The sequence below is a fragment of the Pseudorasbora parva genome, chromosome 21, assembly GCF_024679245.1.
Source record: "Pseudorasbora parva isolate DD20220531a chromosome 21, ASM2467924v1, whole genome shotgun sequence".
Taxonomy (NCBI): domain Eukaryota; kingdom Metazoa; phylum Chordata; class Actinopteri; order Cypriniformes; family Gobionidae; genus Pseudorasbora; species Pseudorasbora parva.
Genome location: NC_090192.1, coordinates 3,786,515 through 3,813,544, shown reverse-complemented (window position 1 = coordinate 3,813,544; position 27,030 = coordinate 3,786,515). Strand labels below are relative to the sequence as shown.

At 36.6% G+C, this 27,030-nt stretch overlaps 2 protein-coding genes across 4 annotated transcripts in view; one reads left to right on the top strand and one right to left on the bottom strand.

Moving 5' to 3' along the window:
* Positions 1–875, bottom strand: part of frmpd2 (FERM and PDZ domain containing 2) — a 48,299-nt gene extending 47,424 nt beyond the window's left edge. The window contains exon 1 of the mRNA XM_067430161.1: positions 783–875. The gene's annotated coding sequence lies outside the window, so the exon portion shown is untranslated. The remainder of the gene's footprint in view (positions 1–782) is intronic.
* Positions 876–2,770: 1,895 nt separating this feature from the next.
* On the top strand, positions 2,771–26,645 carry mapk8b (mitogen-activated protein kinase 8b). Of its 3 annotated transcripts, none has more exons than XM_067429114.1 (12): positions 2,771–2,949; positions 10,955–11,134; positions 11,242–11,371; positions 13,183–13,241; positions 14,124–14,262; positions 19,549–19,714; positions 20,463–20,534; positions 21,773–21,955; positions 23,470–23,594; positions 23,773–23,836; positions 24,059–24,136; positions 25,279–26,645. In XM_067429114.1, exons 2-12 carry the CDS (start codon positions 11,013–11,015, stop codon positions 25,401–25,403), a joined length of 1,263 nt encoding a protein of 420 aa, XP_067285215.1. In that variant the 5' UTR covers positions 2,771–2,949; positions 10,955–11,012; the 3' UTR covers positions 25,404–26,645. The 3 variants fall into 3 exon arrangements, with proteins under 3 accessions (XP_067285215.1, XP_067285216.1, XP_067285217.1); XM_067429115.1 differs by lacking the exon at positions 20,463–20,534 and adding an exon at positions 20,140–20,211; XM_067429116.1 differs by having other exon boundaries at positions 2,772–2,949; positions 25,274–26,645.
* The last annotated feature ends 385 nt before the right edge of the window (positions 26,646–27,030 follow it).

Genomic DNA, 27,030 nt, shown 5'->3' with positions numbered 1-27,030 from the left:
CAAACAAAGGTTGATCAGTTGATCTTGTGCTGAAGTACTAATTAACATGCAAATTGGCTCGCAAAGGTTGAGTGTAAACATTTTCAATATTACTTTAAAGCATATTTTTCTATTATACAAGTTTATGGATTTTAATATATTTGTAAATGCATTTATGCAGTAAAATGCCTCTGTAAACTTGACAATTGTCCTCTGTAGTGGATTAGCACTATTTTTGCATAATTTCATTGAATCATGGGGTAGAAACATGACTAGTCTTTCTTTTACTACAATACACTAATTTCAAGAGATTCACCTCACTATATACATTTGAAATGAATGTTTGTCACAAATTTTTCTTCATGACTGAATGTGATTGAAGACTTGCATCAAGTTCAACTTGTCTTCTACACTGAAATATTAACGTTGATAAAATATCATCACCTATCTTGTCTGAACTATATGTAAAAGTTGTGTTGAAAAGAATCAGAGACTCTCAAGCCGAGTATATTATAACTTTACCAATGTATAAATAGGTAAAACACTCTAAACTTCATTATTGCACCTGCCACAAAAAGTATAACTGTGCCAGAGTGTTTAAAATGGTTTGGAAAATGCTTTTGCTAAGAGAAAATAAATATTAGTTATTAAACTGCTATGCTGTTAAATATTAAAGAGATGACCATCTCATTCCAGTTTTACACTCGCCACTAACACTGTGCTTCCTACATTTCCTGTGTGCTAGGACATTGTATTAATCTATGACTGTATAAGTTCAAGTACAAGTTGTAAAGCATGTTTACCTTTCAACATTCGATATACGCAGAGTTGTCCTCCGGATATCTTCTGCTCAGTAAAAATCCTTTCACGCATCGTGCTCTGTGTCTCTCATATACATACAGACACAAACACTTCTTTTATAATCATCGATATCACCGTTATTATCTGGGAGCATTTCCTCCATTGAAATGTTGTCTCTGCTGTGTTTTAGCTTAATTAGTCCTATTCTTAGAGCCCAGCCATAAGAACTCAATTGGATTAGAGCAAAGGTATGACAGATCAGTTGGCAACCAATCAGTGTGTCCAAACTCCCCACCAGGCCCCCACTAATCTAACTCAGACGTAAAGTGTGACTCTGTATATTTCACTAATGTCCAGTTCAGTATACTATATTCTCATAATTCATGCATTTACAGAATGTTAGGTTTCAGAAAAATCCATCATATGCTTTTCTTTTGTCACACGAATTACTGAATTTTTAAACAGCATTGACTGCGTTGACAATTAATAATTTTAATTGAAAGAAATAATAGGATAAAGATTTTCAAGAGCAAAAAGTATGGATAAATATGTGTGTGTGTGTGTGTGTGTGTGTGTGTGTGTGTGTGCGCGCATATTCGTGCATTTATCCATACTTTTTGCACTTGAAAATCTGTATCCAATTTTTTCTTTTACAAGTCAATGTTGTATTTAATAATTCAGTAATTATTACACACACACGTTGTCTTTCCATGTTTTATGGGGACTTTCGAGTTTCCATATAGACATAATGTTTTTTTAGACATAACTAACAAATATCCCCACAAGCGCAAAGATTCTGGATATTGCCATTTTTGTTCTCATAATTCATAGTTAAAAAGGAAACACACACATGCACGCACGCACGCACACACACACAGACAGACAGACAGTCATACACACACACACACACACGCACACGCACACAGACAGACAGACAGTCACACACACAAACACACACACACACACACACACACACACACACACACACACACACACACACACACACACACACACACACACACACACACACACACACACACACACTAATGCTTAATTTTAATTAATTTTTTATAAATAATTTCTTTTTTAAAAATGTTTCTAATGCTATTTTATTCTATAATGTCTTCCCTTAGACTAGGTTAGTAGTTGAAAGAAAACTGCACATTTAAGTGTTTATTTGATTATACTTTAACTATTTGTGTCTGTAAATCTCAATTATAATACATATATTTAAAGGATGTTTTCTCAAAAAAGACCCCCCCCCCCCAATAAAACCTAGTACTTTCATACACCAAATTTTAGTTTGATATAACTTTTATATACTTTATCTATATTCGCAAGGCTTTCACAGAGGGGGTTGTTCTTTAATCATTCGCCTGAGTTGTGTAACATTTTATTCCTAAAAACATGGTGTTTCTTTAGTATTTGGTTTTGAAGTGGTTAAAAAAAATCATACATTTCAGAAATCATAAATCCCCTCTGTAAACACCATTACATCTAATATGTTAAAAACATTTTGCAAATGTACTAAAAAATAGTCTATATTTAATTAGACAATGTTTCAGTTGTGTATGTAAACATTTGTAATTATTTAACTGGGGAACTTTTACCCTATTCACTTCGCGTCCAGTCTTCACATCTTCGGTTTTAGAAGGTAAAATATTGACATACTGTGTCATTTCGCTCATTTTGTTAACAGCTCTGTTTATGTGCTTCACGTAACACTAAATGATATTCAGAGTACTAATAACTGTGTTGGTTGATTGTTTGTAGTATTCTATATTTTTACTTGTTATTCATTTTTTTGTTGTTATTCCCCCCCCCCCCCCCCTTTGTTGCACTTTGAGATTCTTCGGAATGAAAAGTGCATTATAAATAAAATCTATTATTATTATTATTATTAATAAACAACGCGACGTCATCGCATGACCTCGATGACGTTGAGCAAAGCGCAGAAACTGGCACGTCACATTCACGCAAAGTTACGGTGACGTAGCACGCAAGTGTCCGCAGCTCAAGGCCTGCCAGTGGACGGAAGAGCACAGTGAGCGCAGAGCTTGTGTCTTCAAGTGGAAAACAAGACGAATACAACGTACCGCTGTGCTCTGTGTGAACACACGAGACCTTTTATGAATCTGCTCTTGAATTGTCTGTATATCTTTTAGGAGGGTGAGTAAACACTTGCCGTTTTTACCGCTGATGTTTTTAAGGTGGGTTGTGGGGGAGGGTAACCCTGAGTTGCTGCTGTAAAACACCACAGTAAACACCGTTGACTCGCTAGTTTGAGCTGGTCATTTGGGAGAATAATATCTTATTGGTGTTATTTCACGTATTGAGGATTAATGTGTTTTACAGTATGTTGTACAATGAACCATATCGATATGACATATCGATATGACACATGTAATGGTATAGTGATGGTAGTAATACAGTCGAAATCTCATATGTACGCCATGGTAATGGATTGTTTACCATATGAAGATTCATATACTATTATATTTACATGGTACATAACATCAAATATCATTGTAAATGTCTTAAACATTGTGTTTTATGCTACTAACACATGATAACCCTATTTTTTTTGTCATTCTAGTAATGTGTAACGTTACATTTAGATCCTTTTTATGTGGCCAAAACCACACTATTTGATAATAAATGAGCTTTCCATTGATGTAAGTTACGGTTTGTTCGGATAGGACAATATTTGGCTGATTTACAACTATTTGAAAACAATTCTGGGTGCAAAAAAATCTAAATATTGGAGAAATACGGCTTTTTAAAACTGTCCAAGTGTAGTCCTTAGCAATGTGTATTACTACTACTAATAATAATAATACATTTTTGATGTTTTGATATTTATGGTAGGGAAAATATCTTTACAAAATATCTTCATGGAACATGATATTTACTTATGATTTTTGGCATAAAAGAATATTTACAATGATATTTACATCAAAAATCACAGTAAATGTCTTAAACATTGTATTTTATGGTACTAAAACCTGGCAAACCTACTTTTTGTCTTTCTGATGTGTACATTTATATCCTAGATATTGACATTGTCTGTGTTTCAAAACCTAATAAGCTGCCCACATTGATAATATTTCTCCCTAACATATCCCAAAAATGCTGTTTATGCAGGAAGCTCATTGATTTGAAACAGCCATTTGTGTCCATGCATAACTCGCTGTGTTCAGATAGTACAGAATAGATTGTCTTTCGCAGTATACACCAGTTTTGATTTGATTTCAATGCAGTGTAATGGACTCATCTAGAGGTGTGAGGAGCCGGATCAGAGAAATTGAGGTCATTGGTTGTGGTGGATGGATGGTGTTGTGAGATGTTGAATTCAGGGCATTCGGGTGCGGTTCTCAATATTATTTTAGGAGATGATTGACACTTTCTATTCACATTAATGTTAAAGAATGCATTGTCTGAAGTATGTATTAAAATTCAATTAATTACAAAGTCCTGATCCCTCAGGTATGGTCCCTGATGCACCATTGAACAGTGTGCTGAAACGTGTTAAAGGGGTGTTTCACCCAAACATTTACATATTAGCATCATTTACTCACCCTCAAGTTGTGGTACAGTGAAAAAAACCTGTATAAGTTTCTTTCTTCTGTTGAACACAAAAGAAGATATTTTCAAGAATGTTGGTAACTAGACACCGTCACAATTCTTCAAAATATCTTAAAAAACACCTCCTTTTGTCGGAATACAACAATACTTATAGGTATTTAGTAGGGATGCCACAATACTCAATATAATATTGAACCGTTCGGTACGGCGTTCACGGTTCAATACCGATTGTGAATTGCGTTTTTTTCAGTTTTGCATTTAATTAATAAATGTTCTACAAATTGTATAATTTCCCTCCATCCCAATATACTGAACAATGCGACATGCATCATTCGCATCACACATTAGTGCAAGAGTTATACTCATGGTACGCTATAGTTATTTACAATCACGAAAGTTCATTATTTGTTTTAAAGCATTCAATTTTAAGCATTTCATTCGCGTGCTTATCCATGTTTTTAACATGCGCTTTTTCAGCGTGCGCACTAAACGCCTGTCAAACACGTGATTACTGGACTAAGTCGTTCGATTACTGCGTTAATACTGTCAAAGTATGACACTGCGTTAATACTGTCAAAGTATAACACACAAGGTATACATAAACACAGTCGGTTATGTCTAAAGTGAAACAAAAATTGCCATGTCTATATATTAGATGCACGCAGGTCTTAAATAGACAGCAGCGCAGCCTAGTGAAAGTGAACGTGCTGTCCTTAAAGGGACAGTTCTCCTCTAAAATTGTCATTATTTGCTCACTCTAATATTGTTCCAAAGCTGTATTCGTTTCTTGATGACAGGTTTCATTTTTGAGTTAACTATCCTTTTAATGTTAATACAACAACAAATGATAGAGAAAATCTATCAGTGCTCTTGACTGAAAAACTAATGCAGTAGCTAATAGTCAATGTATATTTTATAGTCAAGTCTATGTTGTGTTTTATTTTTACATTTATTCATTCAATTTCACACTTAAATGCTACTGTACAGCTCTGAGCTGCCAGAAATCTTTATATATGTATTCTGTATTAGAGAATACACTAGGAATGTGTACACGTTTTTTTAATTTTTTTAATTTTAAGTAAAGTTCTAAGTTTAAGTAAGGTTTTTCAATTATTTTAAGTAAAATAAAGAGTATTGCAATCAAAATAATCTTTTTTTTCTCCTTAACTTCTTGCTGTTCCTGTGGCTTAAGACTAGAATAGCAAAAAAACGAACCGAAAACTGTGGTTAAAAACCGAGGTATGTATTGAACCGTGGACTAACTTTGTTGCATCCCTAGTATTTAGCAGTGACATTGTCAGCTTTTTTATTTCCTAAGCTAATTGCCTGCACACTATATAATAGGATTGTAATATACTATCAATATAATATGTAACGATAAAGTTAACAGTGGTTTCATAAATTAATAAAAAGCATAAAAAAAGCAAAACACACCTGATGCACATTCTTTGTTCTTCATTTTTTTTAGAAGTATAGATTTTAAGAACATTGCTGTATTTTTGTGTAGTTAATACACCGCCATCTTACTCTGCCCAAAGTGACTTAAGCCCATTTCAGACTGCCCAATTTTCAAACTCGTCGGGTCACTGCTCTTTTCACACTGCATGACTATCGGGGGTAGCATTCAGTCAGTGCTGTGTTCACACTGACCGATATGGTAGAATAATTATTTTATTATTTACACAGAGATTGGTAGGTCTATTAGTAAAATCTGTTGATTTTAGCCATTTTTGTTGCATAATATGCCAACAGTGACTGCTCAAATATGGCTTTTCCCCATTTTTGTCATTTGGTTTTTGACCTCTGAAAATGTATACAATTACTCATAGAGCCACATTAAGATCTACATATCTATGGGATTGAACATTATATGGCCTTCAAAATTAAGATACCAAAAGAAAGGTTTGTTAAGAACCAGAATCTAACAGGATATTAAGATATCTTTAATACTTCTTGAGTTACAGGCATGCAAACATGGTGCAATAAAAACCAAACAAACAAGTTAAAAAAACACAATTTTTTAGCTATAATCGTTGGCATATAATACAAAAAAAAATAGCTAAAGTCCACAGATTTTAATAATAGCCCTACCAATCTGTGTAATTATTTTTTTTTTTTTTATAATTTATAAATTTATAACTTTTTAAATGCATTTTTACCCCCCCCCCCCATATCTGGAATAACACTTATAATATAATACTTTTTACATGGACTCAAAATGAATCATGGAAATATCCAACAAATTAATCGATTATCACAATATTGATTAGCTCCATCCCTAGTTTTCCCTAGTCTTATTTTATGTACACTATTATGCTTTTAGGGTAAAATAAACCAGAGGTCATTTCTTGCTCCTTTGACTCTTTAAAGCAGGGCTATTCAAATCTTACCCTGGAGGGCCAATGTGTTGCAGAGTTTAGCTCCAACCCTAAACAAACACACCCACTGGTGACTGTCTAATGATCATGAAGACATTGATTAGCATGTTCAGGTGTGTTTGATAAGGGTTGGAGCTAAACTCTGCAGTGCATTGGCCCTCCAGGGTAAGATTTGAATAGCCCTGCTTTAAAGCATTTGTCAAATACTTGTGATGTCATGGTAGGGCTCCTTGATATACCTTGAGTGGAAATAATGCACCATGTGAACAGAAAATCACATGTACCGGGACGAGGGGCTGGTACCGATGTAAAGAGGGCAAGCCGTATTCGCGGCTGTCACTGCAGCATCCTCAGCATAATATGCTAAATTTGAGTAATGACTGTCTAAGCCTGGGTCACTTGTTTGCAGTTCCCTGAGCAGTGTACCTGTTTAAATATGTATTTCTGCCTCAAGTTACTATAACGCTGACGATGCGTTAAGATGCGGCTTTGCTGCTGCTTCTCAGGTCAGATTCGTCACCCACTCTACACAGCCTGCATTTGTAATCAGCCACCAAAAAAAGAGATATATCCATCCCTAAACATAGCTCAGTTTTTATAGCAAAAGCAAATGCTATAATTTTGGCGTTGGACTACATAAAGACCATGCAACAGAGAAATTTACTTATAATTACAGATTCCTGTGTCCAAGAAATGTCATCCCTTAAAAATGATCACCCAGCATTTGTAGTGATTTTTAAAAATATTTTCTTTTTACAAACTGCTTGAACTAGAGGGTCACGGATTTAATATCTGATTTTGTTGGGTAAGTAGTGGACACTGTGCTGACTGTGCAATAATTAATTCCTATGTTAATTACAAATGGCAAACAGAATGGGATCTACAGTCAAACCAAAATTAAATCAAATACCTTAAACATTTTCTCACTTTATCACAGTTTATTCGGCATAGTTTAGAAAATGGTATGACAAGTAAAGGTCGACCGATTCATCGGATTTGCCGATTAATCGGCACGATACCTGATTGGTGGAACAATCGGTTATCGGCAAAAATCAACACCGATAGTTTTTCCGGTTTGCGTCCGTTGCGGGAGCGGCTGAGAAGGCTACTGTCATTACACAGTAGCCTACGAGAGCTCTGAGAAGGGTCTGCTGGCATTATATAGCGCGAGATTATATGAAATAACACTTAATATAATACAATAATATTCAATTTGTAACATTAAGTAAGGTTAATAAATGCTGTAGAAGTATTATTCATTGTTAGTTTTATCTGTTAACCTTTTTTTATGCACTATGAACTAACATGAATGATTAAGGTAGAATTGTATTGCTCGAATAATAATACATGCTGTAAAATGTACATTACATAATGCATTTATTTTATGTAAGCTAGCTAAATAAATACATCCATGTAAACAAATGGGATTTGCAGTCTGTTACCTGACATTTACATACATGTTTCTAGGTTATAGCTAAAGAAACATTTATTTGTAATATTTTAATGTTTTAGTTATTTTCTGTAGAATTTTTTTTCTGTTAGAACTTCTCATTTTAATATTGTCATATTTACATATGAAATTTAACACATTTTCAGGGTTCAGTACTTTGTTTTATTTCTTGTAATAAAGTTCAGCACTGCTTTTTTACCTGTTATTTTATTTATTATTATTATTATATTTTAATCTAGTATCTTTTTAAAAACCATCGGTTGATTAATCTGTTATCGGTAAGTGAGGTCCAACCTAGCTATCGGTATCGGTAAAATCCACTATCGGTCGACCTCTAATGACAAGAACTCATGACAAGAACAAATTCATATTGATAAGGCAGATCACTTTGATAGAAAGAGATGTAATGGATTACAATCAGCTGGTACATGGTATATCTGGAACAATTAGATGATACCAATTTAGCTCAACCAATAATCAAGCAATGCTTCATTTTGTTCAGTCTGTGGTGTCAATGGGCGTTCGCATTAGTAATTAAAGAAAAATACATTTGATCTAGGGCTGGGCGATATGGCCAAAAATTCATATCCCGATATAGCTCATTTGATATCCCGATAACGATATACATAACGATATAGCAATTTTTCTGTTAATTCAGTTTATGAATAGTCTATACAAAATTGCAATGTGGAAATGCAGTTTGAAATGATATACAAAACAAATAAAGGTAGTATGGACTACATTTTTATTTTATTTAGATCCTTTTTTTCAAGCAAGACAGTTGGTAAAGTTAACACCTGCCTAGGGCCGATGACCGTTTGACCGATGGTTGACCGTATCAACGTTAATCGATCAAAGTTGTCGGTTAAAAGAAAAGAAAAGTGATCTCTAAATTAGGCTATTATACAGTGGACTAAACGCTACTACAGTTAGCCATCTCATTCCAAAATCTTTTTGTGTGAAGTGAACATATTCCTCACACTCAATTTTCCATAACTCGCCTGTTTGTACTTAATAAACCAATAAAAACATTTGACGCGAGGTCACAGCGTGCGCTCACAAGGTTTGCAAAAAGTAAACAGGCTAAACACTCGAGGTTAGAGCCAGAGCAGACGACAGTATGAAGCGTGCATTTCGCTTAAGATGGGCTTACATTTGGAAATATCTACATTTCAGTGGTAATACATAAGGTGTTGATCGTCTTTTTTTTATTATTGTTAGCACTACCTCGAACTAAAGCCGCGACGTCTCTTCGGAGCTGTCATTTTCTTAAATGAGCCGCGGCAATGTTTCAAATGAGCTTCTTACGCTAGACAAACGCCTTTATTTTCTAACGCCATCACCTTGACCAAACCATTTCGAAACTAAGGAGCCATTGTCCTCAGATTACAAACAAGCTCCTCGGAAAAGCGTTTGCACTCGTGTTTCGCGCTGTGGGGGATTATAAAAAAGTGACGTGAGTGGACGGGAGCGCTAGGAGGACAGTGCGTGTGTATGTGTGTGTGTGAGCTGGAGCGCGGCTCGCGGCTGTTATTTCAAATTCGCCATCCCTACACCTGGCATTAAAATATTTCAATATATGGCTATGGTGTGCCACGCGTAAAAGCCCGTTGCAGCGTCTGTGTCTGAAGTTTGTTTTGAGCGCTATGCCACCACTCTGGCATAATTACTCTGAGAATTACCCTGGTCTGAACCGCGTCTACTACCGTCTTTCTCCATGTTTGTTTATGTATTGCAGCGTGCATGGGCATGCCGTGCCGTGAGGTGCATCTTGACGTAAAGTTCTGCCGTAAACGCCTTATCGTGGCGTAAGCGATAGAGCCTTATATAAAACGATAGACATTTTCTATCGTCCAGACGATATATTTCGTCATATCGCCCAGCCCTAATTTGATCCCAAATCTTTATCAATTTTACTGCTAGTCACTGTATGCAGAATGTTTGGATGTAATATGTCACAGTTTACTTTATTTTGTTCTTCTCGCTTTTTCACATTTTCCTTAGTTGTGTTATAATCATCAAAATTAAAAGAAATAAACATTTAAAATATATCAGTCTGTGTGTAATGAATTCATATAAAACTTTTTTGATGAATTTCTAATTATATGACCAGCACCTGTATAAATTCTCAATCCAATGGGAGCAGATTGTTTATGCCAGCCATTCTAGAATGACACAATTTTTTAATACTCAGAAACCCACCAACATGCACTGTCAAAACTCTTTATCATTGAAGCATGTTTCATTACATTGTGCTAGGTTTATCCAAGTTTTTATTTGAGCAAAATTAAACCAAATATAGTTTTAAGCAAAAATAAATGGTGTAAAACTAATTATAGTTTCACCATACTTTTATTTCTTGCCATGAAAATAGCCACAGAAGCTGGCATGGTGTTAAAAGCAAACAAACATTCCACAGCGTTTGGTTTTTTGTCTTGACTTTCATTAAACTTACATTGACTTACATTTTGCAGAATTTTTTTGATGGTATTCATATTCATTTATCTTGATATTTACGGTATGCCTTTGCTCTGGATTTATCTTATCTAGTTAAAAATAAAGCATTTATTTCAGTTCTGTATGTTACATGCAGCTGCAATTATGCGTTTATGCTGCAATTATGTGTTTTACCTGACTTTGAAGGTCAAGTTCCTTTGATAGCAAACCAGATTATATTCTTTTTACCTAAAAGGTAAACCTATACCCAATCCAGGGCCAGATGAAACTGTACTCACTCATTTCTTTTTCTTTGTTTTTTCAGATTTTGAAAGGGGAAGTTTTTCTTGAATGCCCAAGACACAGTCAGTACGGTTTTCAACATGAATAGGAATAAGCGTGAGAAAGAATATTACAGCATAGATGTTGGAGATTCAACTTTCACCGTTTTGAAGCGCTACCAGAATTTAAGACCAATCGGGTCTGGAGCGCAAGGCATCGTCTGGTAAGTTTAATGCATTTAATTAGCCTGTAAAATATTAACGAAGCAGTTTATCATTAAGATGGCTCATGAAAGAAAGTGTGCTGAATGAAAACCTTATTTTTTTGTAGCTCTGCATATGACCACGTCCTTGAGCGAAATGTTGCAATTAAGAAACTTAGCCGACCCTTTCAGAACCAAACCCATGCCAAACGGGCCTACAGAGAACTGGTCCTGATGAAGTGTGTCAACCACAAAAACGTAAGAAGTGTGTGTGTGTGTGCATGTGTATACATTTAATTAATTTTATGTCATTGTATTAATGTAAATGCAATTATACGATCAAAGCTGAATTTATCATTACTCCAGCCTTCAGTGTCAAATGATCTTTCAGAAATCATTCTTATATGAGGATTCGATGCTCAAGAAACATGATTATTATTAATGTTGAAATGCTGCTTCATATTTTTGTGGAAACAGTGATAATTTTTTTTTTAATTCTTTGAAGAATAGAAAGAGCAGAAAAGAAGGAAAAGCATTTATAACTTACCGGTATACATTTTTTAAAACAAATTATTAATGCATCCTTGCTGAATAAAAATATTAATTTATTTAAGAAAATAAATCTTTATGATCCCACAGTTTTGAAGGATAATGTATATTGTAGTTCATTTTAGGTAACACTATTTATATTGCCCTTGTTACATTTAGTTTTGGGGTAAGTTACTATAAAAATCTTCAATTGTGTAATTAGATTTCTGTACAAATTATTCCAAAAAGTATTTAATTACTAAGTACTTTCTAAATCCTATATCAAACTCGGCTAGTTTAGTGCTTCAATAGCCTGACGTGGTCATACTCAATTCTTGTCAGAATATGAGTCTGATGCTCCATTGGGCTGTGATTATGGGGCGTGTTTCAACCCAACTCAATTGGATAGACCTACAACCAATCAGAGCAAAGGAGCGACGTCAACAGAGCTCAACTGCACTGTGTTGCCAAGTCCGCGTTTTTTTTACGCGGGTTGTTTTCTATGTCCGCAGGTTGAAGCGACTATTATGTGATTTATAGACCCATGTGTGCGAATTTTAGCAGGCAACCTTGCCAAAATAACACACATTTTACCCCCCAAACGGCATTTTTTTCCCGGACAACCCCCCACAAACAACCCTGACTGAACGCACGCTGAAATAAAAGATCTTTGCCGGTGTTGTAAAAAAATTAAAGAATTTAATGATACACAGAGTACTTATCAACATGATCATCATTTTTGAGAGAAATTATGAAGGTGAATGCATATACGAACAAGCTCTCCGTTTAAGATTTGAACAAATATAACCCAAGCCCCTTTGATGACGTGATGATTACGTTACTGTTGATCATCTGTCCGTCATCATGTTAAGCCTGCCCTGATGATTTCATTGGTACGAACAGTTTCTGTTCGGGGATAATTACTCCTCTATGGAGCGAGGCCAGACCGAACCACCCGACCTAAAAAAATTGTGGGCGGGGCTAAATTCGGCTGGCATCCAGGCTAGTGCTTCAAGTTCTTTTAATTAATTTAAATAAATAATATAAAACGATGGATGGATGGATGGATGGATGGATGGATGGATGGATGGATGGATGGATGGATGGATGGATGGATGGATGGATGGATGGATGGATAGATAGATAGATAGATAGATAGATAGATAGATAGATAGATAGATAGATAGATAGATAGATAGATAGATAGATAGATAGATAGATAACTTACACCTAGCACTTGTTACAGTGTAACTATACATTTAATTACTGAGTAATATTAATTAACTGCATGTACTAACTATAGGGTTAGGATTTGTTTGTTTAGTTTTTTTTTAATGGTTTGTTGCATGTAGTTATGCATCATTTATTATTATTACTATATTAACTACATGTAACAAGGACACTAAAATAACGTGTTACCTCATTTTGTAATTAATTATTTTGGATGGTAAGAACTTAAAAAAATCCTTATCATAGATGGACAAATTCAACCAGGTGAAGCACTCGGTACATCTTTCATGCACTGTGCTTTCATTTCACAGATAATTGGCTTGTTAAATGTGTTCACGCCACAGAAGACACTTGAGGAATTCCAGGATGTGTAAGTTGTTTTCTGTTGTAAATTGGAATGGAATTAAAATGCCTTTTGACTTAAAAATATAAAATGTATGACGCGTAAGTTAAATAAAGAGTGTAACAAGATCAGAGCTGGGAGTGTCACATATATGAAAAAAAAAGTTCCGTGCGATTAATAAACTTACCACAGAAGCACACATATGTTTGTCATATTTGGCAGAGCTCACCCACATAAATTCCAAATGTATGCTTGTTTATTTGTGGGTTCCTGACCTCTTTACCTAGCCTGACGTGGTCATACTCATTTCTAGTCAGAATATGATTCTGAAACTGCTCCATTGGGCTGTGATTATGGGGCGTGTTTAAACCCAACCAGGAAAGACCTCCATTGGACAGACCGACAACCAATCAGAGCAACGGAGCGACGCATAACGTTAGTTGTCAAATGTTAACAGAACTCAACTGCACTGTGTCGCCAAGTCTGTGTTTTTCCCAAAGGATTGTTTTCCATGTCCACGGGTTGAAGCGACCTCAATTATGTGATATATAGACCCAGAAATGCAAATTTTAGCAGGCAACCTTGCCAAAATAACACCCATTTCAAACACCATTCTTTTCAGGAGAACTATTGGGCTTGTTTTGGGCTAGTAGTTGGTGGGTTTTGTTGTAAAAACTTGGCAACCATGTCTGCATACGCTGAAATAAGTAACTTTAGAAGAAAAAGATGAGTGTAAACGATCTTTGCCGGTGTTGTTAAAAAAGCCGCCCTGAGGATTTCATTGGTCCGAACAGTTTCTTTTTTTTTATGGATCAAGTCCAGACCGAATTGCCCGAGCTCAAATGTTGTGGGCGGGGCTGAGTTCGGCTGGCATCCAGGCTACTCTTTACCTTCATCTCCTGTCCTCAGTTATCTGGTGATGGAGCTGATGGATGCAAACCTGTGCCAGGTCATTCAGATGGAGCTGGACCACGAGAGACTCTCCTACCTGCTTTATCAGATGCTCTGCGGCATCAAACACCTACATGCTGCCGGCATCATACACAGGGTATGCACACACACACACACACACACACACACGTTTGTTTTTTGTGACCTATGGGGCCATTTCATAGGTGCAGAGGTGTCAAGTAACGAAGTACAAATACTTCGTTACCTTACTTAAGTAGAAATTTTGGGTATCTATACTTTACTGGAGTAATTATTTTTCTGCCTACTTTTTACTTCTACTCCTTACATTTTCAAGCAATTATCTGTACTTTCTACTCCTTACTTTTTAAAAATAGCCTCGTTACTCCTCTTTCATTTCATCTTGTTTAAAAAAAAACTATGCAGATAAATCGCGTCATCGATAGTGTGAATTTGATTGTGGTTGGATGAGAAGTGTAAACATATACCATTCCAACACCCTATTGGTTACATCGCGCCTGCACATGACTCAAAGCACAAATCACACACGGTGTTGCCAGATTGGGCGGGTTCCAGCGCACGAGCACGCACTTTCAGTCAATCAGCGATCAGCAGGCAGACGCGCTCATTCGTGACAGCCAGGTTTTTAGCGCGATAACTCGTTGTAGATGTATATTCAAGTGATTGCTATGCTAAAGTGGCATACATACAGTATATATATATATATATATATATATATATATATATATATATATATATATATATATATATATATATATATATATATATATATATACACAAGCCGTTTCTACAGTAAGGAGTGGTAGAGTGAACCAACTCTCAAACGTGGATTACACCTGTGACTCGAAGACTATCATCATGATCCTGTCCATCATAATACACACTCAGGACATCTGCAACTAGCAACCCCAACAGCTGCTGAAAGAGGTTTGAATCAATGATGAATCAGTTTTGACTGGGCTAAGTGCATGAACTTCACAAGGGTACTGTAGTTTTGTCAGAGCAAAGCTAAACGCATTGTTGTTATTTTTTTGTCGGCGAATTATTGTACAGTATATATATCAATGAATTACGCATTTTGGCAGTGGTGTGTTTTAACGTGTGAAATGCCTGTTAATTATTTGCTTTTTCCGATATCTTATATTGGGCACTGTTTGCACTTAAAGTGGCTTCTTCAATAAAATATCATCACATTATTTTGCCAGTTTTGGTGACCTTTGAGCCAGTGGCGCCATGGCGTAGGTTTGGGGGGGACGCTAGGTACTAGTCCAATCAATTTTTAAAATAAGCAAAATGACGCGTCCCGTATCAAACCAATATGGGACGCGATGCACAAGATTGCATTTTAGCGGCGCTTTGCTGCCATAGCGACGGAGTCTCGAGAACATGCGCTGGAAACTTGCACGATTTTTTAAAAACATGTCGAGCTCGCGTCCACAGTTTGAACGCAAGAGGATTTCCAGATATAGGGCTGTCCAGTAACTTAAGATGAACCTAAGACAAACTGCACCCTTTGCAGAGAAGCATTTCAGTGTCTCAGACTGTCTGACTTAAAGCATGTGATGACAGACACATCCGTGAACTAAAGGTAGGCCTATTGTTTTTTTAATGGATAATATAATATAATATTCCATACTTTATCAGAGCTTGGCAGACTTATTTTTTCTAGACATTAGAACGGTTAATTTAATAGGTTATAGCCTATTAATGTTATCAATTTATCATTTAGCAGTTTGATATTTAAAAAATATTTAGATTAAAATGAGACAAATAATTACATAATAATATAGTCATAATAGTAAATTAATAAAGAGGATTAAACATTTTTGAATTTCAGATTTGTCAGTAAAGTGGTTACTGGTTCAGAATGACTGCTTAAAGAGACAGTGCACCCACAAAAAATCTGTCATAATTTCCTCCCCCTCAAGTTGTTCCAAACCTGTATACATTTCTTTATGTAGAATACAAATGAAGACACATTCCTACCATGGAAGTCAATGTTGCCCCCAAAGCAAACATTTGGTTACAAACGTTCGTCAAAATATATTATTTTATGTTCAACAGACCAAAGAAACTCAGAAATTTAATTTTTGGGTGAACTATCCCTTTAAAGTACACCAATACAGGCTTCTAAAGAGCTCTTCAGAAATAAATAAAAGAATCAAAAGTAAAATCATTTAAAATGTGTTCTGTTGCAAGTTTACATACATGATTCCATGTTTATTGTTGAGCTGCTGTCATTGTTTCATTGTCACTCTTATCACTCTTTAACTGCCAAGTTCATAAATTATTTTCAAAAACGGATTCAAAACTGATTTGAAAAAAAAAAAAAACATACACACAAAATAACTTATTTTCAATATAAAAAATGATTGTGGACTGGATATTTGTTGACCTTTTATCACATTCTTGTACGTCAAAGATTAGTAACAACACTGGCTTTGATGCATTGTTAGTTTTTGTGCAGCATCAGATTTACATTTTTTTTTAATCCCTCATTTATATGCAGTTATTCTATACAAATGCCAGAAACTAAGCTTCTTCTTTTTTTCTTCAGCACAGGCCTATCTTAAGGGTTAATGGTGCCACCTGGTTATCAACTGTAAAAATTACACATTTTACCTCTTCCCAACTGGGAAAACCACCAACAATCAAAAATGCATGATTATATGGTGTCATTGCTTTCCAATCAAAAAATGTGGCTATAATGGAAGTCAATGGGGCAAAAACAGCCACGAACAATAAATGAGGGAGAAAAAATCTGATGCTGCACAAAAACTAACAATGCATCAAAGCTAAAGTTGTTACTAATCTTTGACATGCCCAAGACTTTTATATATTTTATATTTAAAACAAGTCATTTTGTGTGTATGTTTTTTTTTCCAAATCCATTTTGAAAATCATTTATGAACTTGGAAAATAAAGAGTATTATTATTTTGGTACTGGATAATTTGAACTGAAGAGCCTCATAAATTAATAGACTTATTAATAAGTCTTTGTGCGCTCAGACAGCTACAGGTCAGCTCATGCCCGTCAGTCAACAATTCCAAAAGAAGTTAACGTTAGAAGACGTAGACTACTGGTAAGTAAATAAGTCAAAAAATATTTTTTAGTAAAAGACGACGCGGAATTGTGTCGTGACGTGCTACAGGCCGGTTTACTACACCAGTAGAATACAATTCTGAAATTATGGTTTCTAGTTTTGGTGTGCCACCCCAAGATTTTAAGTGATCCCATCTGGCCACCCCTATGAAAAATTTCTGGAGGCGCCACTGCTTTGAGCCCTGCACAATCCTTCTTATAACACTCCTGCAGTCATTAAAATAGTTCAGCTTTGTTTGTAATGTCCAATAGTTATATTTCGTTTAGTTTCTTTAATAAAGTTAATTTAGAAAAATGTTTGGATAATTTGTTTGTTTGTTAATTTTTTTTAAAGTGACAACCAAGCAGTCAGCGGCCGACAGTGGGTGAGGTTAGGGGTGTAAAAGTCAGGGCCCGTAGGGCTCTAAAGCGTCGTCAATCTGGCAACACTGATCACACATGTAGCCTACATTTACATTCCGATAAAGGTTATTCATAACTTATAGGCAACTAGCCATCATATCTTCCGCTTCAGGAAACATGCTCAGCAGTACACATATGTCCATTGTACTAAAATGCATACATTTTCAATGGGTATATGTGGCTGAAACAGGTAGCCAGTGCATCCCAAATTTTTCAACATTAACATTTTAATATAACATTATAGTCATTATGGCCTTTAGAAAAATGTTTTTTTGAGGAGGTGGGGTAGAGCACTATAGGCCCCGTGTTGTGTGGCCTTAGCTTTTGTCTTTAATGGCATTTTTTTCCTTACATTACTTTTACTTTTATACTTTAAGTAGTTTTGAAACCCAGTACTTTTACACTTTTACTTAAGTAAAAAGCTTGAGTTGATACTTTAACTTCTACAAAAGTATTTTTAAACCCTAGTATCTATACTTCCACTTGAGTAATGAATGCCAGTACTTTTGACACCTCTGCATAGGTGTAATGGTTTTTATACTGTACAAACCGTATTTTCTATCCCCTTACACTGCCCCTGTCCCGAAACCAACCCATCACAGGAAACATTCTGCATTTTTACTTTCTAAAAAAAATCATCCTGTATGATTTATAAGCATTTTGAAAAGTGGGGACATGGCCAATATCCTCATATTTCAAACCAATACCCATCATACCCATGTCATTTACACATTTGTGTCCTCATATGTCACAAAAACATGCCAACACCACACACACACACACACACACACACACACACACACACACACACACACACACACACACACACACACACAGGGTTTATATGTGGTTTGCAGAGACTCTCCATAGGCGTAATGGTTTTTAGAAAACCCTAGTTTCTATCCCCCTACACTGCCCTTGCCCCTAAACCTACCCATCACAGGAAACATTCTGCATTTTTAATAAAACATTGTTTAATATATTTTTAGAGCTGTTTGGTTTACGGGGACACAGAAAGTGTCCTCATAAACCATGTTTACGTTGTAATACCCATGTCATCGCACACATTTGTGTCCTCATAAACCACACACACACGCACACACTATACATAGGCAGCATCTCCACAGGTTACTGGCTTTGAAATGCTTCAGTAACGGTCACTTCTGTGCGTCACAGTAAAAGCTCTCCCACGCGTAAAGCACAAAATAGACTAATACTCAGTTGTTGTCAATTAGGGGATTGAACGACTTCAGATTTTTTAAAGTCGACGTTTATGTGATTACATCATTAATGAACAAATCAGCCTGAACCTCGAGCTAAGACTCAAACGCCGGTTGCCTTGTGCACAGCTATGGCATTAGACACAGACTCCTACGTAACAGCTTATTTTTATCAGTTCTTTTGTCTTCAGGCCGTTAAATTTCACACACATTTCTGCTTGTTTTAAATCAGACACAGAGAAAGTAGCACAGTGAAGATATGAATGCATTAGTGAGAGAGAGCGATTGCGTGTGAGTTTATTCAAACAGGCATCGTCTCTCTATAACAGTGAAGCTGTGGGGTTTAGTTACTAAGAAATATAGGCTAGAGCCTTTCTGTTTCTAAGCTATATTATTGATAAATCACAGAACAGTGTTAACAGTACGTTTCTGCGCTACTAAATTATTCTGATTCTGCGATCTGCGTTTGTGTTACAATGCAGCAGTGCATAAAACGGCGATTACTTTGCGTGTATAAGCTGCTTTTTGATTACCAAAATGTAATTTAACCATTACAAAAAAGACAAATTAATTGAACCGAAACAGAAAAAATGGGCCATATTTTCTAAACTGATCTGTGTCGATTCCTACCTGTGAGAATGTGACCTCTCTGCTGACCCTTGACCTTTCCCCTTCCCAGGATCTGAAACCCAGTAACATAGTAGTGAAATCGGACTGTACGCTGAAGATCCTGGACTTTGGCCTGGCTCGGACGGCCGCCACCGGCCTCCTCATGACCCCCTATGTGGTGACGCGCTACTATCGTGCCCCCGAGGTCATTTTGGGCATGGGTTACCAAGCCAACGGTAAGTGCCAACCTGATGTCACTGCTTTGCAGCATGCCCACACAAACCACATAAAACATTCTGCTAAAAACAACCTCGATCTCACCAAATGGCTGTGGTGTTTTTATGCTAAAAGCCTTTGAGGGATTCTTTTGTCCAGCTGAACTAGTTTCTGCATGCCCAAGCACTCTGGATGGGTTTGCCTGTAGCACTGAGCATTTAGAAAAGCATTAGTCACTGAGTCTTACTTGGGAAGTGAAAGTGGTTCACTGCAGTGCGAAAATAACAGCTCAATTTTGAAGGCCGAAAAGGCTGACGTTTAGTCCCAGACGGTAGTGCTGAGGAATAATTGGCGGTGGGTCAAACTCAGAAAATCTCAACTAGTCGCGCTGCCCTTTTTGCTTTGCTTATGTCTTCTCTTTTTCCTCTATGCTACACTCGTGTAGTGGATATTTGGGCTGTTGGCTGCATTATGGCAGAGATGGTGCGGCACAAAATCCTTTTTCCAGGGAGGGACTGTATCCTTGTTTTGCCGCTTGGATTTTGTGTAGTTTTGTTAAGAGTAGGGCTGTCTTGATCTGTTATGGATTATTGGCCCTGCCTGACGCACATTGAGATGTTTGCATGCACCTGTCACCTCTGTTGCATCCACATCAGTGCACCCTGTGGTGTGTGTGTGTTTGTGTGTGTGTGTTTGTTTTTCTTTTTTATTGGCATTTCATTTGTACAATTTTTGGCAGTTTAATTTGGTTGTCATTTCATTTTTCAGTTGATGTCTGGTCTGTTGGATGCATCATGGCTGAAATGGTCAGAGGTAGTGTGTTGTTTCCTGGCACAGACCGTATCCTTACCTGGTCGTCTTTACTGTCCCATTGTAAGTGTTTGTTTTTTTGTTTTATTATTTTACCCGTGATATGTGTTTTTTCATTGATGTGCGAGTCTTTGAAAAGGATTGAATAGCTGAAATGAACATCCAGATTAAATGTCTCGGCCATTTAAACAGAAAGTAAAAAACCCTTACACTGTGTCCTAATGTTTTCAAAGCACAATTAAAGGGTCAAGACAGTTTTATTTAGTCACATGGTTTCTCTAGGCACTTTTCAGTATCCCCCTGAACACCTTGAAATCGTATTTGTCCAAAATCCACATTTTTTTTTAGGTGTATGCATTTATTATAGATCCATGCAGAGCAAAGAAAAACATTAAAAAAGAGAATAATATTATTTATAATTATACATATTACACATCATACATTACTGTTTATTTTGCACACATTTTATATAATATAGATGATGGGTGGATGGATATAGTGCTGGGTAGATTACTTTCAAATTGTAGTTGTTCACATGACAAAAATTGTAATTTAATTGTTTTAATTTGACAGTTAATGACTCCTAAGGTAAATGTAATGCTATGTGACATAGTTTACAATCTGTTTTTTTGAAGTCTTTCTGCCGTTGAAACACTGATTGAGTGTTTACACAACATATGATACGTTTCAGTAAGTTGTAATGTATCCTCAACATACCTTCAGCTGTTCATTCATGTTTATTCTTTAGGAAGAGACGTGCCATGCCATCGCTTGAACTGACGCGTCTACAGTGATCAATCACGTCACGTTAAAGAACGTCAAAACGGCATTAATCGTTTGAATTTTGTGATAAAATGGACCGAATACTCAATATGTCTGTGTGGGAACTCAGATTGAAGTGTGTTCCGCGTGTAAAAAAAAAGGTGTTAACTGTTAAATATTGCATTCGTACCGTTTGATACACGTGCACCGTACCTGTACCGAAACGTTTCATTAAGAATACGTGTACTGTTACATCCCTAGTGTATATGTATATTATAATGTAACAATTATAACATTTTTATAACATTATGTATATTATAATGTAACAATTATAACATATAAGTCATTCTTAAATAATAAAGAGGTTAACTGCTTAAACATAATTTTACCTCAAAGTGAAACATCATATGTATGTGGCTTGGAAGTCACCCGAATCTTAGTCAGGTAAGAGAGAAATATGATGATGTGCGTCCAGTCTGTAGTTTTCCTTAGCATGTAATCTGAAGATATTGACCAGTGGAACAAGGTGATCGAACAGCTGGGCACACCGTCACAGGAGTTCATGTTGAAGCTGAACCAGTCTGTGAGGACTTACGTGGAGAACAGACCTCGCTATGCTGGATACAGCTTCGAGAAGCTCTTCCCTGACGTGCTCTTCCCTGCAGACTCTGACCACAACAAACTCAAAGGTGAGGGATACTTGGTCAATATATTTATTCCTGCCAAATAGTGCTGTTACCAGAGGCGGACAGTATTAAAGTACTTTTACTTTCCAAGTCATTTTGTTTTTCAAGTTTATGTACTTTATCAGTGTTTCTTCTTTTGAAAACTTTTACTTCACAACATTCCAAAACATAATATTGTACTTTTTACTGCAATACATTTCATATTGAATATAATTTAATACTTAATTACATTAAAAATGTAGAACTGTATACTTTTACTCAAGTAAAAGTTATTCAAAGTTTTACTTGAGTACATTTTACAAGTACAAAAGTACCTCATTTTTTATGTAATTAAGTATTAAAGGTAAGAAAACAATAACTTTTCTTTATGAAATGTAGCGCTGTAAAAAGTATGACATTATATATTATGCTTTGGAATGTAGTGAAGTAAAAGTTTTCCAAAGAAAAACACTGATAAATTATACTTAAAAATGTACTTGAGTAGAAAGTAAAAATACTCCACTTCTGTCCGCCTCTGGCTGCTACACTGTAAATATTGATTTTGTACATTGCTTTTAGAAATGGATTGTTGGATATTTAAATATGCAAATAGCAGATAAATGCAAACTCCTGAATAAATGAGCAACCATAAACTATTTATTGCAAATATATATATTTTTTTGTACTTGCAATGAAACCACCTGCAACGGACTACTAGCAATATCGAGTAGCAAAGACAAGTGTACTGCGTTCTTAAGTGGCAGGTGTATTTATGTATTTATTTAAATTAATTAATTCATGATGATAACTTTATTTTGAATAGCTACTTTAAAAGTTGCTTTCTCACACCGCTTTATAACAAAGACAAAAAACTGCAGAATATAATTAAGCAACATTTAAACCAATGCAATAAAGATTAATGTTTAAAAATAACAGTAAAAACACAACAAATACAAAAAATTATAAATAAAAATACATATTAAACCCGTAGTCCAATAGTTAAAAACCAATAGCCAAGTATAAGCTATCAAAAAACAAAAGAAAAATGTTGTAATATAAGATTTAAAAGTGCTGTTCTTTTACTATTTTATGCCCTTTCTAGTAAAAAATTACAAATGTAAAAAATTAGGCACTTTTTTAAACACTTGGGTATTCTTGCTACTCCATTGTTCACAGCCATAAACTATTGGCTATGTATAAAAAAAGATTGAACCTTTTAAAATGTGTCGCATGTCCTGTTTCGAAAGGAAATATTTCAACACAGGAACCTGCTCATCAATCCATTTCATGGGGTCTTTAACTGTGGTAAAATGACTGTAATCCATGACTCACAGTAGCTGGTTGCTTCAATTAAAGGTGCCTTTAATTCACAATTACGCTTTCCTGACGTCTGTTTCAATTTGGCTCCTCCAGACAAAGTGTTGTTTGTTACCCTTCATTAAACTCTCATCAAATTGCAGTAATCCAAGATCAGCATGATTGTCCATGGTGAATTTCCTCTCAATTCAGTTTCTGATTTAAATGCAATTATTTTGCAGCGAGCCAGGCGCGAGACTTGTTATCCAAAATGCTGGTAATAGATGCGTCGAAACGAATCTCTGTGGACGAGGCCCTCCAGCACCCCTACATCAACGTGTGGTACGATCCGTCAGAAGTGGAAGCGGTAAGTGCTTCAGTGTTAATTATTTCTGCCCCGGCGGCGGGGTGCTCGTTGACTTCACAGTCCAGATGGGAGCTTGCACTGCATGAACTCTCCAGAGAGAAGGACTGATGGAGCGCATGACGTCTTATTTTCTTTCCTTTGTGATGTATCTAAATGACATTTACCTGCTTGGTTTCAGCCGCCACCGGCGATCACGGATAAACAGCTAGATGAGAGGGAACACACAGTGGAAGAGTGGAAAGGTGCTTAATTTTAAAAGTCATCCACTGTTTTTATATGTTGTTGCTATTCATAATAGTCTCTGGTGATTTCAAGATATAATAAACACTTGATTATACTGTCTTTTTATTTAGATCTTAATTTTCACATGAAATGTAAGATTATTTGTAATAATTGTGTAACACCTATGACTCAAATGTGTCCTGACGTAATCTTCTGCTCCTCTGTATCTGTTTCCTGATCAGAGCTGATATATAAGGAAGTGCTGGACTTGGAGGAGCGAACAAAAAACGGGGTGATCCGAGGACAGCCGGGCTCACTAGGTTAGTTTCCTATTGATTTAACTAGGCTTTTCACACCATTGTTAACTCTGGGTTAATTGTTTTTAACCCCAGGTTAAGATATGTTTAAACCCTGGATTATAAAGCTTTGCTCTGAAGCATGTTTAGAGTTAGAAGAGTTTACATGTGCTGTATGGGGAAGAAAATTAAATATCTAACTGATGTCTTGATAAGAAAGTATTATGTTTACAATTATTTTCCACGGTAGTTATTTAAATGTCCAATCCATTTTGTTCACTGTAAACATTTAAATAGGAACATCAACCTAAGGATTAGAAATGGGGTGCAATCTCATAACCTGACTACTTTAGTTTAAATCATGTATCGTTTATTTATTTATTTTATTTATTATCTTAATCAAAAACATTCCTTAATTCATTTACTTGATTTTGTTTATGAGCTCTACTAAAACTGCCTGAATGAAGTCCCTGTCTCTATGAAGCCCCGCCTTCTGAAAAGCATACTGTGCTTTGATTGGTCGGCTAGACCAGTGTGTTGTGATTAAGGGTGCGTTCACACTTGTCATGTTTGGTTCGGTTAAAACGAACCCTGGTGCGATTGCTCGTTTAGTGCGGTTCGTTTGAACATATGTGACCGCTGCCATCCGAACCCTGGTGCGCACCAAACAAGCGGACCGAGGCCGCTAAAAAGATGGGTCTCGGTCCGCTTCCAAACGAACTCTGGTGCGGTTCGATTGATATATGAACCCAAACCAAAAAAAGGACGTTCGAATGAAAGGGGTTCGAATGCCGGTCGCCATGTTGCTCCTCCATCTTGAAAGTACATTAGCCAAAGAGGGACATACCCGTAAATTCAAGCTTTGCCTTTCGCGTTTTAACACTCGATGGCACCGTGTCGAATGTGAACAGGGGGATTGCCGTGTTAATCTTGGACTAAATCGGCCACCGTAGGAGTTAAAACGAAATCGGTATTGAGAGGAACAGAAACATATTCACTGGATGGTCATATATCTTTACACCGCTAGATGGGGGGAAATATCACACTTTTCACTAGCTTTAATGACATAATTCACATTTTTGGGTGAACTAACCCTTTAACAGTTTCACACACGTCCAGCGTGAGTACCTGTCTGATAAAAATGTGATTTGTTTCTCATAGCACAGGTGCAGCAGTGAGCAATGACTCCCAGGATGCCTCGACGACGTCCTCCTCCACAAACGACGTCTCGTCCATGTCCACCGACAGCAGTCAGGAGGCGTCCGCGGGGCCGCTGGGCTGCTGCAGATGACTATCCTCCTTCATCCAGTTCCTGCTTCCATCCGTCTTCACTGGCTCAGCGGTCATGCCAGTCTGGAAACGTGTCCTCCTTTCTTTCTCAAACTCGACAAGTTCTTTTGAATTGAAAAAGTTTAAGAACGGAGGTAAGAGTTTTTGAGGGCATCTTAAAAGCTTTTACACCAAACCAGCATTACTTTGATTGCTTTCATTTTTTTGTACTTTTAATTTCGCGTCAGATCGAAGCTAGCGCTACGTCATCTTGCCATTTGGATGTGGAATGATTTGAGTTTATTTGTAAAGATGGATGCAGGTGAATATATTTTTGAGATGTTTTATTTTTTGAGAGTCATTTTAATCACTAATTAGTGGAGGTTCATTAAATGGCACAGGATAAATTAATGTTTCCACACTGTTACTACTGTTTGGGAGTCGGTGGTGTATAAAATGCATTTTGTTTTAGTCTAAGATGGTTTTAATATGACCTGTGTACCTAAAACACAAGTTTAGTTGTTTTATTTGCTTTGGTTTTACAAAAACACATTTTAAAAGTGCTTTTAGGGTCTGTTAGCTACTGTGTTTCTCATTTCTAATTTCAGTGCACAAGATTTACTCCGTGTAAAAAAACACAAATATCACCGTATGTAATCTAGTCTGTACATATTTCAGCTCGAAACACACAAAAACAGTAACCCACGGCTTACATTATGCTTTCCATCAGAGCTGTACAGTCATGTGAAAGGAACTCAACGCAGTTCATGTAAAGGTTTTGGTTGAACACTTTAGTATATGAGATGAGGCCGAAATTGGTTATTTGGTCCATGCGTATGACAGGCTTTTGATTTCTTTAAACGCGGTCCTGGAGTGTTTAGCCTCAACACGCCTGCCTAGAAAGTTTCTTTTATGCCTATTAAGACCTTGATTGCGGGTCCAGGTGTGTTTAATTGGGCTTAAGAGCTGAACTCTGCAGGACAATGGCCTTCAGGAGCAGGTTTGGACACCCCTACTTTAGACTTTCAACCAAACTCGTATACCAATGCGATCTTATTCATTATGCTATGAGAAAAATAACTGCTCCCTGGGAGGATTTTTAATATTGTCATGTTGGATGCAGAAATCAATGCTAAATGAATGGAGATATTTTAGATTTGAGGTTCAAAACGGGCTTCTACCCCTTTTTATGGACTCTGCTATCAAATGTAAAAAAAAAAAAAATCCTATTGTAATCTGTGGTATGGCAAGCAGCGGGGCGAGGGACCGCGAGGGCGGCCGGTGACGAGTGGTAATGAGTACCAGCTGCGTGACAAACCGGTCTCGTCTCGCGGCCAAGTGACGGGAGCATAAAAGGAGGAGCGAAGGCAGCGGAAGACGAGAGAGGACCAGGCCTGGATTTATGTTATGTTTTACATAAATAAAACATAAACATAACGGTTCCCGCCTTCCTCCCGGGCTTCGGCACCGATGTAATAAAGTTCGTGGATGGAAGGAAGGAGGCGGGAACCGACGAACGTTCAACAACTTTTATTAAATAAACAAAACGAAAGTAAACCGCGGACAGCCCCTCACGGACGACTGCCCACACACACACATAAAAAAACGTAACATAAATCCAGGCCTGGTCCTCTCTCGTCTTCCGCTGC